Consider the following 19,160-nt stretch of genomic DNA (forward strand, 5'->3'; position numbering starts at 1 on the left):
CATCTATTCTTCAGTGCTTAGTGTTCTCAAAAAGAGCTAGGTCTGCCCAACAATGGAATGTCATTCATAAACAACAAAAAATTAAGCTCTTTTCAACTTATATAAATATAGTTATCACCAACTTATCAACGACTACCAGAAAACTTATCTTCTAAGTATAGGGGGAAACTGTAATCTCTCCTATATACCAATATGCAGTATACGTTGCCTTTTAATAGCAATCTCTGTAAACCTTTAATACTGTTTTTCTTTACAGGAGGCCAGGCACGCGTCTTATAACACTAGACAATGGAGTGAGAGGGAGATACCAATGTGAGATGAGGTCACTATGCCTGTAAAGGAGTACTGTATCACTGCAACAACCCCATTACAGCCTGGCCAGTGATGGATTCAGACTACTTTCTGACTGTCCGATAGCAAGACTGCCAAACTCAAGATTTCAAAACTCAGAAGACAAAAATAAGGCCATAAGATTTAGTATGTACAATCCTGTAGTATGTACAAACCTGTTCCCAGTTCCCCACATGTACATTACAGCACTAGTGCAAGCAGAATCATATCCTAAAAAGAACTGAAAACTTACAGAAAATACAGCAAGGTGGGGATTGTCAATGCTGTATTTGCCAGTTGGGCTTGTATCTATGTCAGGCTCCCTCACTTGTATCTGCCCCACTCTCTGGCCCAACACAGCAATGTCTTTGTATTGGGTTGCATATATGACTCAAGCAGCCTCATCCTTTGAATTTTGTTACTTTTCTTCATTATTTTCTTGAAGCAGGAGTAATCAAGGTAGTGGTGGTGGTGATTAGGTGAAAATACAAATCTGAAATTCTGACGGACACCACTGTCACGGGGTTCCTGTTTTACCCCTCTCAAACTTGGCACTGTCCCTTTAATTCTTCGTATCTTGTACTATGTATAGAATTTTGTCATCCCACTGTTCTCCAGAGACCTCACTCCTCTACCTCCTCCCACCAAAAATAATACAAAAGATCTTTTTGGAAGGGGATGGGGGCATAGTATTCAAACACTACTTCGATTAAATTTCTCTCTCTCATTTAAAAGGAGTGAAGTAAATGAGAAAGTTTGTTCCTAGCACTGTAAGTGGTTAAAGAATGGACAACTGTATCCAAGAATGCAAGCAGCTACGTTAATTTTCTGAACTGTTGAAATCTAAGCAGAGATAACGAAAAGCAAAGGGAAGAAATTATGTACACCTGAGAAGAGATATTTTTTTAATTTGGTGCATTGGAAAGAACATACCTATTAGAGAAATGATGTCCCCATCACAGCTTACAGAGCAAATGGCAAAAGGAAATGGCCACATAAAACAAACATTCATTCTTTAAAATGTGGATTGTTTTGCAAAAATGAGATACCAGCCCTGAGTCTGCAGAAACCTTTCTTAGGGCCCATTTCTGCCCTTGGCAGATCTGCACAGCTTCCACTGCCTTTGACAGGAATCATTTGTGCATAACCAAGGACCGAATTGGGCCCTTAAATCTGATAAGGCGCCAATCCTGCAAACACTTATGTGTGTGCTTAACTTTACTACGAGTAGCCACATTGTAGACTACTCAGCAGGAAGTAAAATTAAGTACAGGCATAAACAACAATAACCTTCATATATATGGAAATGGACTATGTAATAAAAAAACCTCACTGTGCACATTCATCCAGGTATTCTGCAAAAAAGTGGGAACATTCTGAAGTACAGCCCCACTTTGAACATTGTGAAAACCTAGGGGGGAGGGTGGGTCAGTTATCTTTGTAACTGCAAATAATTTTTCTCCACTTAATTGGTTGCCTGTAACAAACTTCTTAAGTGGCATTCATGTTGGCGGCTTTTAAGAACACATTGTGTAGTTACATTCAATAGTTAATGGTACCATTGGACTAAACACATGGATCTGAATAGTGATTATCTAATTCTGGGTGCCCTATCCCCCAACTGATCCAACCTCAAAGTGAAATCGCTCCAAATAATGCTTCACACCATAGCACTGGCAGCAGCTAGCCTCTTTCACAATACTACAACCAGGCCTTGTTGGACCTTATAAATTATTTACAATTTTAACAAAGCCTATCATACATTCTGATGAGTGGCAGCAATGTTACTATCAGCAACTTCCAGATTTTTCAGACCAGCCTCTCCTAATGTCTCCGTCTCCCCACACCGAATTTATTTTTTGGTGGGAGAGTAGAGTAGAGGAGAAGCTGCTGATATATACACACCAATATTGACAACTTCAACTCTGGAGTTCAGCAGCCACTGAAATCATACTGCTCTGATGGGAACATGACTGGCTTACCATGGAAATCAGTTTTCCTTGCTGTCTGTGTGAACTTGATTGGAGAAAAAAGGCAAACAAAGGAAAAGGAAACATACCAACTAGATATCAAGATTTTGTTTACTTTTACAATAAAAATCAGAGATTAGATCAGCATTCTATTTGCAAATCAAAAGCAAAACACACACACACTTACTTTTCCATCCATGGTGGGGGAGAAGGTAGATTTTTGTCAGTTTTTCCAAATACAGGCATAAATCTCAGAAAAACACCCCTTGCAAACTGTATGGATAGTGATTAATTTTTACCTTCTATTTTGTGCATTTGACTCACAGAAAGGCATGTGTGTATTAATTTTAGTGGATAATGTAGAAAATATTAGAATTAGTGGATAATGTAGAAGTCTCTGAACATATACTCTGTGTGTATGTGTATTAATTTCACACACACACGTACGTATATCTTCAGAGATTTCTACATTATCCACTAATTCTAATAATGGAAGTTCCATGGTTGGAACTTTGTGCATTGAAGTGAGGATATAACTCCCCTAAATAATTGTGTGTATTACTGGCCCACTGCCATATTTTTCACCAAACCAGATGCACTAGATCAGGGGTTGGCAACCTTTCAGAAGTGGTGTGCCGAGTCTTCATTTATTCACTTTAATTTAAGGTTTCGCGTGCCAGTATTACATTTTAATGTTTTTAGAAGGTCTCTTTTTATAAGTCTATAATATATAACTACACTATTGTTGTAAGTAAAGTAAATAAGGTTTTAAAAATGTTTAAGGAGCTTCATTAAAAATTAAATTGAAATGCAGAGCCCCCCAGACCGGTGGCGAGGACCCGGGCAGTATGAGTGCCACTGAAAATCAGCTTGTGAGCTGCCTTTGGCACGCGTGTCATAAGTTACCTACCCCTGCACTAGATAGTGCCAGTAGGGAGATGGCCACAGAGCAAAAAACTCACTAAGACTGTATGATCCTAGGAAAATTCCCACTGCAGCCATTTTCTTTAAATGACTGTGGTGCTACACTCTCCCAATGGGCAAAAGCAAACAAAAGCCATAAGCAGGAAGGAAAGCCAGAAGAGAATAAAAAGAGAGACAGGAAGACCAAAAAAATAGGTATAAAACATGAACACAAACCAAAGATACAAACAGCACTTAACATCTTTCAAGTACTGCCAAAAAAATAAAAAATCCACATATGGCAAGGAGAATGGGGAAGAGGGAGCCAAAAGAAAAGGATAGCCTTGGAGGCCCTATTGTTCATATAACACCTACTGGGAAGAAAAGAACTGTGTGGGTCACTTAAATTTAAAGATGAGCAACCAAACTCTGGTTTCAGAGTAGCAGCAGTGTTAGTCTGTATCTGCAAAAAGAACAGGAGTACTTGTGCCACAATTCCATCAAAGCATAGGGGACAGCTACATTTAAAAACAAATTCCCAGAGCGAAAGATCACAGGTTTCCCTCAATATTTTCTCCCATCGCAGATACTCTGAGTTGGAGGGCCTCCTATGTCAAAATTCCAGGTGAAATCACTGAATACAAGGTTAAAAGAACTATCTTAATATGGCTTAAAGTCCCACCCAGTGACTGAATAAAATGAACTCCTAACCTGTAACAACATTCCAAAGCAATACACCAAGATGAAAATGATATTGTTAAATATGGTCTGCTCTGGATGACTGTCCTAGCATCACTCTCCCAAGACACTGCACTGGTTTGAAACATTTACTTTTGAAACAGGTATAAAACCAAAACACACACAAAAATTGGGAGACATTTGAGATTTCACTCAACTAGCTTGAAGAGCAAACAAACAAGAAGGACATAATCTTGCTCCCATTGATGTCAATGGCAACACCCACCCTGACTTCAGTGGGAATACGGTAGCTTTCAGGACTGCACAATCCTATTTAAAAGTAGAATGGTTGGAGGTGAAGTGCTATTCAAACTGCTGTTGCACTAACACAGGTAATGTAAAAAGAATAGGCTCTTGTTTAAAAAAGCAATCAAGCTTATAATAGCTTTGGGATGAAAGGTATATAATATACAAAAATAAATTACACACACACACAAATAAAACTACCCTGGGATGGACTCCATCAACCAGCAAGAATATAGTACTCACTGCATAAAAGCTAGTATTGGCCAAGGACACCAGGGCAGTCTCCCACTCTACAAAAGCATCCAGGGATCTTTAGTGTTTATGCTGAGTAGACAAGACCTTCATTCTTAAGTTCCCTTTTGCAAGATCCACACACAGTTAATGAAATGGAACTCCTATTATTTAAATGACTAATAAAATATATACACAGCACTTTTATTATGGAAGAAAATTTAAATAAAAATACTGCACTGGTTCCTATCCTGAACTGCATGATTCTGCACTGACATGGACCCTTGCTCCTTACTTGTGCCCTTTCCACAGTGTTCCATTGCCCCTCACTCTCACTTGTCTGCTAGAATGCCTATTTGTTTCCTTATTGATTTTATATTTCCACTCTTTATCTTGAAATATAGTTTTTTTCCTAGCTACCTAACTCTGTAAACCATTTACTCTTTTGTCTCCTTCCTTCTGTGAAGCATGATATGACGCTTTTCATGAGAGACATTATAAAAGAAATTAACTGCATGGCACATAAAATGTGTGTCAAAGGAGGAAAAAGAATTTTTTTTAAACCAAGACAATATATTCTGTGGAACATTAAAACCACATTTTAACCCCAATAAGATGCTCTGGGCTGTACGTTGTGACCAATATCAGCAATTTTCAGGCCAATCAAAGGTACCCAAATGATATGCCCAAGGCATTTCAATAACCGTAAAAATATGCATCTTAGAACAACTGTTTAAATATTTGCATAATACTTGATGTAGCTTTAATTTCAAATCTGCTTAAAAAACATAATGCTGTCAGAGCATAAAAGAACAGACACACCTACAATAGTAAGTAATGAATACAACAGTTTTTCACCCTATGCTGCAAGAAGTAAAAGTCCCAATGGCTTATTTCCTCTCCCTTCCCCCAACTAAAATAATATTAATCTAATCTGAAGAAACAGCATTACCTTGGCTGAACATAATCAAATACATCATGTGATTCTACCAAAGTTGTTGGCTTAATAATGCTGTTTGCTTTCCACCCTCCACTACAAATTAGTAACCATCTGCTTAATCTCAATTGGGATCGCTGTGTATTTTACCTACTTCAAAGAGGAATGCTGTGTATAAATGCAACACTTGGGAAGGTGGGGGAATCCTTGTTGCAGGACGACATTAAAAAAAAAAAAAAGGTCTTTGCAAAGTTACAACCATTTGCCTTTTACCACTTATTTCTGACTGAAGCAAGTTCAGGTCATTTCCTGACTAACACTGCAAGTTAGAACAAGAATACACTCTATTAATCTTTAATTGAAGTGCCTGCAGACTGAAAGCCAAAAAGGGACTGATACTATATTTAAAACACAAAAAGCATTAAAAAAAATAAAAAAACCCAAGGATATTGAAACTGCTTACCTCGCTCAGCTCTGCAGAGGAGTCATTTCCATATTTCATAGCAACTCCAGAATTCATGATTAGACTTTTCAGGGCTTGGCTATTTCTACAGATTTTAATGCTTCCAAGCTTTGCTCAATAGATTCAACACTCCCTTCTTCTCCAAGATTTTTCTGTCTTGCACATTTTGCTCTAGACAGCCATTTTCACTTAACATTTATAGAACCTAAATTAACGATGCACGGTCTTCTAAAGGAGCCAAATTGGTTTTCATTTCACAAACAATCCATTTCTGCAAGAGACTCATTAAAGCTGCAGAGTGCAGGGTCACAGAGAATGCAGACAGTTCGTAATGATCTCCTGGATACTAAAACTGCCCAAGTCCATGTGAAATCTATGTTTCAGCTCTGCCTCTAGTTTTACACTGCCCTTTCCCCAGCTAGATTTGAGGGCATCTCCCATAGGAGTTTAATATCCTGGCACCTATTTGGTGAGCTTCAGATGAATTCACAGTGAGAACACAATCAAAGTACTGCTAAGGTCTTAGAAGAGGAAAAAAAGCCGAGACAAACTGATGCTGTACTTCACGCTAAAGTTTCCCCGTCCACTAAGCCTGGAGTTGTAAGTGGTTTATGATCAAACACAGCTGTCTTGCTTCTAGCTAAAGGGTGCATGGAAGGGGCGGTGCCAAAGGAGAAAGGGAGGGGGAAGGAGAGAGCTACACAGAGTTCATTTTGGAATTGCAGGCATCTTTCCAGCTTTCTGTACGCTAATTACTGCAACCAAAACTACAAGGTAAGCATACAACTGTAAAAGTTACCTCCATAGCTATGTAGCTAGATTCTTATTTTCCCCTATATCCATATGCAATTATATGAGTTTCTTTTTATGATTTCAGAAAATTGAAGTGAACCTAAAGCTATATTTGAAAACCAGGAATTTTACATGGTACATTAAAATCTTACAAAATTTAGGGCAGATATTATTAGATGAATAAAAACAATCAATCATTTGAATTTAGCATCTAACTAGTAGCCCAGGAAATTCCTAGGAATATAGGTTCTTATAAAGAATGTGCTGATTTCAACAAAACATACAACAGAAGATTTAGTGACAACCTTTTCCCCTCAGTCCTTGCCTGCTATAGGTACTCCACTCAGCCAAAATGTATACTGCTTTACATTGCTTGGTTACACTGGTGAAGTTAGAAGCTTGGAGTCCCTTATCCTGTGACTGAATTGTATCTGATCACTTTGTTTAATGAATACACCATATGTCTAAAATATCAAATCCTGGGAAGAGCTGATTTTTATAAAGAGCAAAAATCAAATCAGGACAAACGGCACAACTTCACACCTTGGCAAATCCATTTACACAGGGAACAGTGCTTGCCACGGTAGCATTCTGAAAAAGACCCTCTGAATAGTATGTTTTCCTCACCTATATTAATTAAGGGATCAATAATCATCATCAGATACAACGATAATTCTTCTGAATCACAATAAAGTCTATTAAGACCATAGAGGAAAAGAGATTATCAAAATAGCAGCAATTAAACCTTTTGGGTTGGAGCACATCCTGCTTTAATGGACCAGGATCTGAGTATCAGTCCCTCCCCATTTCCCCTTCATGCCAAGACCTAGCAGGTGTGGATGCTGCAGTCTCACTGTTAAGTACATTGTCTTTTTCCCCACCCTGGATACATTTTCCATCATTTCTTTTCCTTCCTGATTTTGCTTTCTGGCATCAACTGTTTGTTTTCTTTACCTAGTTTCTTTCCTGTCCAACATACATCCCCTCTATTTTTCACTCCGTTTTCTGCACCCAATTCTCTTATTTTTGTGTTACCTTCCCTTTCTCACCTTCACCTCCCTCAGTGTTCTCTTACATTCTTGCCTGTTTATCTCCTTTGTCCCCAACGCGTGTTCTCGTTCACCTTCCCCCAGCTGCTAGCAACGTACTGTGCTGCTCTCTGCTGGTAGAACGCTGCTGTGCATAGGGCCGGGAACAGCATTGAGTACAGCTGCCTAAGAAAATACGGCCAGAGTACATGCCCAGTGGCCGTGGCTCAGCAGGTCTCCAGAAGCAGCCAGAAAGATGGACGTGCCCCACCTCTCTGTAAAGTCCGAGGTGCCTAACAGGTTGGGAGTCCCAGTGTTGAGGAATATATGCTCTTATCTTCATATGTAGAGTCGTTAAACACATTAATTTCCTGCACACTATAATGGGGCTACCCATGTTTTCTCCTGTGAAAGCAGAGACACCTGATGGTGAATTACCATAAAATATTTTGATACAATGCATCCGATGAAGTGAGCTGTAGCTCACGAAAGCTTATGCTCAAATAAATTTGTTAGTCTCTAAGGTGCCACAAGTACTCCTTTTCTTTTTGCGGATACAGACTACCACAGCTGCTACTCTGAAACCTGTAAACCTTGAGTTATTTTTTGTTTAAAAATCCACCATAGCTGACAAAGAAAAATTAAGAATATTCTACTCTTCCTAAATTAACCTCTCCAAATAGAAGTCAAGAGTGACTTTACTCTGCAAAAGGGATAGACTCCACAGTGAAGACCTAAATTTATCCTCAGGCAAGCCCATTTCACATGGGGTTACAGCACATTATCTTTACAGTACTATACCCTTACACAACCAAACACAACCCAACTGAAAGAGAAAGGGATAAAGGTCCTAAAATAATTCTGTATTGCCCTCCTAAGGTCAACAGTCTTTTTGAACTACTTGCTGGCTAGCCAGTGGCTGACACAGGAGCACATGATCCTACAATCTAAAAAAGAAACTTCAGCTCTAAATATGAGGGTGCAATGCATTTGAGATGGACTCCATTTTTGTGACATTTTAAGTGACTCTACACTTATACCCTTATTCTTCTGCCACTTTCTAGATTTGTTAGTAACACTATGGAAGAAAATAAGGAGTCACCAGTGGAAAAGTAAAAATGGAATTCAAATACATTCAGACATGGCAAGGAATATCAGGAGGCGCAGCCAAAGACTGTGTAAAACTAAATGTTAAAAATGGATGTAGAGTGAAACTGTAAACACTGAGGGAATGTTATATTTACATTAATCCCAGATGACTCTCACTACTAATGCTGGAACACTGCAAATGGGTGATATAGGGTTACATAAACTATGAACTAAAACAGAGAAGCCTGAACAGAGAATAAGTGCTGACACCTCACACTCAGCATTGAAAGGCATTTAGCATTTTTAAAGGGTCTTTCATTAAGTATATTATGGGGAGCAGCTTAGTTTAGCCCCAATTCTGCAAAAATTAACGCACCTGCTTTGCTTTATACACTGCGAGTAGTCCTATTGACTTCTTGCAGTATGTAAAGCTAAGTGGATGTATAAATCCTTGAAGGATTGGGGTCTTCTGTTAGCATCAGCTTGAGTTATAAAACTCTAGTCTGGTCTCTAGTATGGAAAATTGTTTTCATTTGGAAATTACTAGATTTAGTAATGGCAAAGGAGAATGTTTCTGCAAAGTGTGAAGAAGTTGTTTGAAAATGTTTTTGAGTTAAAATGCATTAAAAGTACCCTGAATTAAAAATCAGCTTGTTACTTCCCTTTCCAACTTTACACATGGTTAAACATCCTTGAAGACCTATGCACTGGTAAATTGGAAGATATAATGAATACGTTGTAACTAAGCATATGTATTGCTGGATTTTTGTTGTGAATAGCTTGGTGCTCAATACAGCTTGCATTGATGTCAATAGGAGTTATGGGCCAAATCCAGTGATCACTAACCAACGCCAAAGGGATTTATTTTTGTCATAGGCTTTCATTTGTTAGTGTAAGCATGTTGTCCTCTACTGGCTAGTTACAGTTCAGAGAAAACAGAAAGGATCAATCTATATATGTAAGCGGATAACAGACCTCTCCTTTCAGCTCAGGTGCTAGAGGCCTTTGTTGTTGCAGCTGTAAAACCAGGGTTCTAGTCCCAGGTCTGAGGTATTTTGCTTAGAAGAGATGATGAAAAGAGTAACAGCTACGGTTAGTTTTGTTCTCTTTTGCAAAAATAAAATCATTACCATATTACATTTTTAAAGCTAAGTCTAACTGACTACTAGAACATGTTCTGAAATTTTTGAATAAATTAAGAACTTTTTAAAAGACTTTAAAATGGCTGCTCTTTTAAATTTTTATGAAGTCGACCATTTCTTAGGTCTATCTGTCAGACCAATGAAATCATATTACATCACAAAATTCAAAACCTAGACAGATCTAACTGAATACATTCAGGCAGCCTCACTGTTTATAAATCCATATATAGTGGTCAAGTATAGTACCATAGTGATAAGAACCTTATAAATGCTAGGTTTCAGAGTAACAGCCGTGTTAGTCTGTGTTCGCAAAAAGAAAAGGAATACTTGTGGCACCTTAGAGACTAACCAATTTATTTGAGCATAAGCTTTTGTGAGCTACAGCTCACTTCATCGGATGCATACTGTGGAAAGTATAGAAGATCTTTTTATACACACAAAGCATGAAAAAATGGGTGTTTACCACTACAAAAGGTTTTCTCTCCCCCACCCCACTCTCCTGCTGGTAATAGCTTATCTAAAGTGATCACTCTCCTTACAATGATATGATATGGTATGATATGGTATGATATGGTATGGTATCATACAATGATATGGTATGATAATCAAGTTGGGCCATTTCCAGCACAAATCCAGGTTTTCTCCCCCCCCGCCATGCCCCTCTGCCATGTACATTGGTCAAACTGGACAATCTCTACGTAAAAGAATAAATGGACACAAATCAGATGTCAAGAATTATAACATTCATAAACCAGTCGGAGAACACTTCAATCTCTCTGGTCACGTGACTACAGACATGAAAGTTGCGATATTACAACAAAAAAACTTCAAAACCAGACTCCAGCGAGAGACTGTTGAATTGGAATTCATTTGCAAATTGGATACAATTAACTTAGGCTTGAATAGAGACTGGGAGTGGCTAAGTCATTATGCAAGGTAACCTATTTCCCCTTGTTTTTTCCTACCCCCCCCCCCCCCGACGTTCTTGTTAAACTCTGGATTTGTGCTGGAAATGGCCCACCTTGATTATCATACACATTGTAAGGAGAGTGATCACTTTAGATAAGCTATTACCAGCAGGAGAGTGGGGTGGGGGGAGAGAAAACCTTTTGTAGTGGTAAACACCCATTTTTTCATGCTTTGTGTGTATAAAAAGATCTTCTATACTTTCCACAGTATGCATCCGATGAAGTGAGCTGTAGCTCACAAAAGTTTATGCTCAAATAAATTGGTTAGTCTCTAAGGTGCCCCAAGTACTCCTTTTCTTTTTATAAATGCTAGTTGATAGATTAGGTGCATTTTTACCATGTCTTGTGCCACAGGCAGCTTTCAAGGGCAAGAACAGTAAAATCTTTCAGAAAAAGTCTTGTGGTTAAAGAACTGCAGTGAGACTGACACATCAGGGTTCAATTTCTGGCTTTGCCACAGTCTTCCTGCATGACCACAGGCCATTCACTTACTGTCTCTGTTCCTCATCTGTAAACCAGGGATAGTAATGCTCCCCTTCTCTCGGCCTTTGTCTGTCTTCTCTATTTAGACTATAAGTTATTTGGTGTAGGGACTCTCTCTTAACGTATATGTCTACATTAGAGCTAGGGGTGATTCCTCATGTTAGACGTACCATCACTAGCTTGAAGAGCTCTAGCATGCTAAAAATTGTGTGGCCATGGTAACGGTGGCATGGGCAGCCTAGCTGTGCTGAGTAAACCCCCCCAAACCCTTTGGGTACGTACTTAGCACAACTAGCTCGTGACTGCTACCACGGCAGTGCTACTATTTTTAGCATGCTAGCTCAAGGAAAGCTAGTGTGAGTATGTCTAAGGTGAGCAAGTCTAATGCGAGCTGGGAATCACAGCCTAGCTCCTAGTGTAAACAATCTTAATATGTGTTTGTACACTGCCTCGCTCAGCGGGGCCCTTATCTCAGTGGAGGCGTGTAGTTACTACCATAATACGAATAAATAATAATAAACTGGACATGATTCACTGTCATTGAAGCTGACGGAGAAAGGAAACAGACAATGAAAAATATATTCTACCAAACCAAAGACACCAGGGTGAGCTACTTCATATACATAATGCATTCCCATCAATGAGTGCTTTTTATAACCCTTACCAACTACTGAGGTTGCATGCTGCTTGTAGACAAGTGTAGTTTCACTGACAGTCTTCCTGTGAAAATTTCAAAACTAGTAGGGTAGTGTGCTATCTAGTAACCACTATTAGCTGAGCTCTGCTCACTCTTTATTTAATAATCTGGTGGCCACTCTATCCCATTTATTTATAGATTTAAAAAGACAATATATTTACTTACCTACAGTAAAGAAAAATTGAGAGCTATCCGGATGTTATGGTGTCCCTTAATCCTGCCACACAAACAGTTACTGCAGATGCTACCTTTTTGTTGTCTCTGGAGAGTCAGATCCATTATGTCAGTTTGGGTACTAGCATTCTCTTTGGATGGGATACAACTTCCTCATATATTACCTTTTGCTTTTGAAATTTCTCTAAAATATGGAAATTTTTAGTGCTATAGTGATTTTACAAGGCCTCCCACTCACAATATCCCTCAGGGAATACAGTCTTCCACTTTCTAACCATTACTGGAGAGAGCATGACCCAGCTATCACACACGAAGAGTTTTTCCATCATTCTTGTTTTGTCAACTGCAGAGTGAAAATTGCAGTGCAAAAAGCAGCTATTTCTTAAATATAAATATACACATAAAGTATACAAGTCAAAAAAAGGATGTTAGGCAAGTGATTCCACTCTGTATGGAACATGAATGATTAGCCCATCACAACTTCAACATGTATGAAATGAGGTTTTTTTTGGACTCATAGACTATCAGAGTTGGAAGGGACCTCAGGAGATCATCTAGTCCAACCCCCTGCTCAAAGCAGGCACAATCCCCAATTTTTTTTTGCCCCAGATCCCTAAATGGCCCCCTCAAGGATTGAACTCACAACCCTGGGTTTAGCAGGCCAATGCTCAAACCACTGAGCGATCCCTCCCCCGCATTTATTCTCTCTAGTTAACTTCCTAAATGTCACTACTGAAATTTCCTAAATATTTTATCATGGTAATTCTCACATAATTACTGCAATTAAGGCTGCACCCTTCACAGTCACAAGCACAAATAGATTACCCCTTTAATTTATTGTAAACTTTAGTTCATCCTGAACACTATGCAATATTATGAGAGCAGACTCTTGTTTTCACTTCAGCACAAAATATATAGGTATCCTAATATCAGTGGTTTGTATTTCCCAGGACAGAATACTAGTACTCTGAAGTTTAACATGCAGTTTGGAAGTGGGAATTCAATACAATACTTGTATAAAATTTCCAGACAGTTCCTTATTCAGTAGCACTAATGCACTCTGATTTAAAGGTGGTGGCTAGAAAGGATGGTCTGCTCTTCTCGATGGAAATGATTCCCATCGATAATACTGAAGGTTACCCACTCGTGTCAAGAGAAGAATGTCCAGCTCAGCTGTAACAATTGAAAGTAACCCTGCCCTGAAAAAATGAAGTACTCAATTTGAAAAACATGTCAACTTCACTTTTCTGTCCCTTCCATTACACTATCTTGATTAGTCTAAAACGGATAGTATATCTAGAGGAATGGGATTTCCAAACAGCACTTCAATCACAGTTACTCACCCCTTCACCCCTCTCCAAATACTAAATCCACTTAAGATGTCATGTCCTTGACCAGACCAATCTTCTTTGCAGTTCACATTTGATCCCCTTAATTATCCTCCAACATTTCATGTCACCAAGCCACGCACTAATCTGTCAAAACCAGCAGCCCTAGTTGTCTCTCTTTTCATCTACCACTATCATGCATTCACAGTGATTCCCCTTGACCCCACAATACCTCAGAAACAGGCAAAATGACAAACAAGGCACCAGGAAACCCACACAGAGGCCTGTTACTCAGTTATGGACCTGTCTGAAGAAAGCAGAGAGATATTGTAGTAATTTTTAAGTTCCCTTTCTCTGACAACCACCTCATCTTCAGCTACTTGCCTCTACCCATAAACCTGGCCATTCTGTGGGCTACAATCCTTCACATCCATTATTCTTCTGCTGCTCTTCCCTACTCTCTCCACCCTCTCCTTAGCTGAGTTGTCAATTCTTCCCCCCACTTGCTCTTTTGCATCCTTTTTTCTCAGTTCAGAGTAGCCCCCAATTATTAGCTTCCAATCTCAAATGGCACTGCACCAGTTCCCATGCTCTGGAGATAGTCCTGAGGTCATGCACACTTATTCAACTAAAATTTGGTCCTCTCCTCCTTCACTTCTGCTAAATTCCTTGCCAAATATTTCTACTTTCCCACCTAACTAGAATCCCATGTCCACAATACCTGTTTGTTTACAACCTTCAATTCTCTCGAAAGCCCTCTCCATTTGCATCTTCCTCTCTTTGCACAATACCGTGCCCGCTTCTTCAAAGAATAGAGCAATGAGATCTGCCATGATAGCCATCTTCCCCCATCCCAACACTCTCTCCTTCTTCTCCCTGTCACTGATACTGGGTTTTCTTGCCTGATCTACCTCTCTTCCCCATTCCATCCTGCCACCTGACATCCCTTACTCTGACTCTCACCTCTTCCCTCACCTCTGACTCCTTTCCCTCACAAAGTAAGCATGCTGTGGTCCCCTCCCCTGTCTCAAAGAGACATCCCTCAACCCCATCCAATTACCACCCCATTTCCCTTCTTCCCTTCACCTCCAAACTCATCAAGCAAGGAATCTGCAACCATTGCCTGAAGTTACTCTCCTTTAATGCCACTCTGATTATTTCCGTCATCTCCAGTATATTGAATCAACTTCTCAACAATATTAATATCACCTCCTTCACCCTTGTACTTAGGTGCTTGGTGATAGGCATTGTATGTTAATCTGAATAGATTTTTGGGACCTCTCCCCTGCTTTCAGGACTGCTGATCCTGCTTGACATCTTGCCCTTCCATGGCTTTTACAACACTGTCCTGCTCTCGGTCTCCTCCTCCTCCTTCTCTTGCCATTCTTCCAGTATCTCTTTTGACAAGTCGCACTCCCCATTTGCACTTTCCTCATGGATCCCTCAGGGCTCTGTCCTAGTCCTCTCCCGCCCCTTCTCAGTGGATGATCTTATCTGCTTATACAGGTTCAACTACAATCTCTATACCAGCAACTCACAAATTTACCTCTTGACTCCTGAACAATCACTCCTCCATCCAATCAATGTATTTCAGCCTCTCTCTGCAATATCACCTCTTCCGAACATTTCACAAATTTCAAATGGCTGTAAGTGATCTTCTAATCTTCCTCCTGAAACCCCCTTCACTCTTCTATTCTCTTTCACTGGTGTACATAGTACACTAGTTATTCACCCAGACCTGTAAAGGAAGGGTAATTTTTGATTTCCACCCTATCTCCCTACACATTTACACAATTTCTACACATCTGTAAGATCTATTTTTTTTTCATCACTTTCTGGCTCCAATGAGCATCCAGGACATTACTGTATCCCATTCTGATTAATGTAACTTCCTCTCTGGGCTCACTGTTAGGTCTACACTGGAATAAAAGACACGCAGCATGGCCACAATCCTTCACATTCAACACACAGCATGGCCACAGCTGGCCAGGTCAACTGACTTGGGCTCGCAGGGCTAAAAACTGCTGTGCAGATGTTTGGGCTGGAGCCCAGGCTCTGGGACCCTCTCCCCTTGCAGGGTCCCAGAGCTCAGGCTCCAGCCTGAGCCCAAAAGCCTACACAGCAATTTTACAGCCCTGCAGCACAAGCTCCACAAGCCTCAGTCAGCTGACCCGAGCCAGCTGCAGGTGTTTAATTGCTGTGTAGAGACACTCACTGAGACCCACATAACCCCTTTAGTCAACACAAAATGCAGATGATCTTCCTTGACCACTAATCTAACCGCATTACCTTCCCCCTCTTTGAATTCCTCCACTGGCTTATCTTTTTCCAGTGCATCAAGTTCAAGCCTATTGTCATCATCTTCAAGGTCACTTAACTCTATCCCATACTACTTATCTGACAATCTCATTTTACATTTATCCCTTTCACTGCGTACTCTGCTGCATCAGTGATGCCATCTTTGATATCCTGTTTATCCACTTCTCCTACAACCTTGTCTGCACTTATTTTTATGCTACTCCCTAAGCATGGATTGCCTTTCTTGAGCTTGACTGCAAAGCTACGATCTTCTCTTTTTAAGCCCCACCTCAAGAACCATTTCTTCCACAAGGCCTACAAGAACCTTGCTGAATAAATCTACTGCTTATTCATTTGTTTCCCTTCTCTCATCCCAAAAAACCTTTTAAAAATACTTGTTTTGCTCTATCATGCTGTATAGTAGCCTCACAGAGTAACTGCATAATGCAAGTGCTGCTCCTCTACCCCTCCATACTGGCTGGTTGCCCCATCCTATTGAGTTACGTCCAAGATAGGTTTCTAGGTTCCTGGGGCAAAGACCTGTCACCTGTATCAGAAAGCACCTAGGACACTTATGGGTGCTGTTAAAACACACATAATTTCTCTCTCTCTCACAGTTTTCATGTAAAAATCAGATTCAACTAATAAAAAGCACTTAACATCTCTTTGAATCTCTCTGCTCCAAGCATTTCTAATGTCCTTTAACCCCCGCTCACCTCCCTAAAATTATAACTTCAAGTAGGCAAAGTAATAGAAAATGCAAAGGATAGGAAATTGGAGCTGAGGTTTTAGCCTAAGGGCACGGCCCTCACTCAGGCACATTGTTAGGGTTCTTGTTACATTATGAACTCTACATAGAACAGAAATTGCCCTTTCTGAAATTCAAATAGTTTATTTTGCTTGCTTCCTACAAAGATGAAAAGTGGAGTTTACCAATACATTGCAATATGGCTGTTATCATAATCAGTGTCCCTGCTGTGGAAATCATAATGTGAATTTGTAGTTTGAAATGAAGCAATTACACTGAAGTGTTTCTCCACAAAACAGAGAGAAAAAGAAAGGTGTGTGCAGAACCACTCATCTCTGCAGAGGACATTTTTCCTGCACTAACACCAAAACTGTTCTTAAAATCAGCAGTGTTGCCAACCAGTCATTCATTAACAACTACACATAATCAAAAATAAGTATGGGGTTGGCACAGGGCCTAGTGGAAGCATTCTTCGGTTCTTGGAGTTGATTACCCAGGGCTGATAGCATGAGGAGCAGAAGTCTCAGCCCCTGGACAGCAGAAGCCCTCTGGCCAATTTAGCTATGGTACTGAAGTGCTCCTATGGAAGCCCTGTCCAGTGCTCCTGGGCCAGGAGGAAGATGGCAGGCACAAAACTGGGGACTTGAAGGGGCAGCAAAGGTGGCTGCTCCATTATGATGGAGCTATTGAAAGCAGAACCCTCTCACCCCACAGCTGGATCCTGGCCAGGTTGAGCCTCCCTACCCATACTTGGTACACCTGGCGCAGAGAGGCAGGGCCCTGGGTGTTTCTGAGGCAGGCCCAGCCCTTTCCTTTTGTTGTGTTGGGGTTGGGTGCAGCCTCACCACCAAGTCTGTGTCCTGGGGGGCAAAAGAGGAGACAGCAGGGTGATCTCCCGCCTCCATGCAGCCAGCGGCCTGTGCTCCCCACTGCCATGTAGGAGCCTCCGCATTTATTTATTGACAAAGTGTGTCCAAAAAAATTAATTTTTTTTTTTTTTGGCGCAGAATTCCCTCAGGAGTAGAAAATATCAAACTGTGTTCACAGAAGCCCCTGTTGCTACAACTGTTTTGTAATCTTTTTTGGCAGGCTGGAAACCAGGAGGTTAACACTGCTACAGTGTCCTTGTCCTGGGCCTCAGGCTCAGCTTACCACCACCGTATTATGCAGAACATCAATAAAAAATTCTATTTAACTGTCTGGGTTGGCTTAGTCTATGAATTGCCCTTGATTTTAGTCAACTGAAAAAAAGGTGTGGAAAAAATAGATCTGAAAGTCTGGATCTGAACCAGCACTCTCCTCCTAACTAGGACAATAAGAAGGAGCTGTGTGAAACACTGTTTCTAAACAGCATAGGTCACGGGGCCGGGGGAGGGGCAGGGGAGGACAGGGATGACCCTTTTTAATTAAATTAAATTAGAAGGCTTGAAACTGTGCCCCAAAACTTCACAATCTATTTTTATTTACATACGCTGTAGCACCTGGCCCCCTATACCATTTTCAATACACAATTGCCACCTTCTGCAAAGGATGGTCAAAACCCACCATTTTGCTGCATAGAGGCTACATGACTTGCCTATAAGGGAAATCATCTCATTGCCACATAAAAGATCCAATTAAAAGCCTCCAGGAAGAGCATTTATTAAAAGGCTGCCTGAACAAACATGCCTTGTACTGTGCTCGAAGCTTGCCACTTGGGGCTCTGATCCATCACAGAGGGAGAGAGTGCTGGGGTGACCTTTTAAATATAACACAAATAAGGTATCAAAAATTGTAAAAAGGGGCTTTGATGTAGTAATCTACTATTGATGCAAAAATGGCATCAATCTGCTACAGAAGCAAGCTTTCATAAGAGTTTAAAATTTTGCTCTGGCTCATCTATATTTCTGTCATGATCTAGTAAGTTCAAGAGACAGAAACACTACATTTCACATAACACAGATGAGTCCTGGCACATCTAATCTACCATCTCCACTTTTAATTTATATGAGAAAAATGAATGACTGAGCAGTGCTAGAGGGATATAAAAGCCAGGGTCATATAAACACAATGCATAATCCTATTACACCTGATGCCAGGCTCTGAACAAAAAAACTCCATTACATATGCTGGCTTGGAATCAAAGACTGCAAAACCAAACTGCTTTCTCCATCCCCAAACAAACATGCAAACGTCTGTCAAACAAAACAACTTTCAGCTGCTTTCAGACAAGCCAAGCTTGCAAATCCATATTCCTATAATCAATTTCCATTTCAATAGAATCACTTTCTAATTTAAGCCTGATAGAATGGAAATGATGGTAGGATGGAAGTGAAGGAGCAAATGAGAGTATCATCTCAAGCTGAGATATTTTGTAGAAGCAGGCTTCATTGTCCAGACTGCTAGGTTCTTCTTCAGCAGTAAGTTGCCCTATTAGGATGGGTTTCACTGGCAGAAATCATAAGACTGCATTTTTTAATACTAGCCTGTAACAGCATAAGATAGACATTGGGATTGTGTGCATATGAGACAGAAGCAGACAGACCAGTGGGCAGAAAACGGGTGGCGTAACTACTAGAGCACATGCCATTCCAGGACTAGGACCAGAATCCTGTA

At 40.3% G+C, this 19,160-nt stretch overlaps 1 protein-coding gene across 5 annotated transcripts in view; it reads right to left on the reverse strand.

Moving 5' to 3' along the window:
* Positions 1-19,160, reverse strand: part of MCC (MCC regulator of WNT signaling pathway) — a 348,703-nt gene that overhangs the window by 225,201 nt on the left and 104,342 nt on the right. The window contains exon 1 of one of the 5 annotated variants that reach the window (XM_037901553.2): positions 5,819-6,460. The exons of the other annotated variants lie outside the window; for them this stretch is intronic. Coding sequence (XP_037757481.1) covers positions 5,819-5,875 — 57 coding nt within the window. The 5' untranslated portion in view covers positions 5,876-6,460. Of the gene's footprint in view, positions 1-5,818; positions 6,461-19,160 lie in introns of those variants that run through there. 5 annotated transcript variants of the gene reach the window in all.

The sequence above is a fragment of the Chelonia mydas genome, chromosome 5, assembly GCF_015237465.2.
Source record: "Chelonia mydas isolate rCheMyd1 chromosome 5, rCheMyd1.pri.v2, whole genome shotgun sequence".
NCBI classification, from domain to species: domain Eukaryota; kingdom Metazoa; phylum Chordata; order Testudines; family Cheloniidae; genus Chelonia; species Chelonia mydas.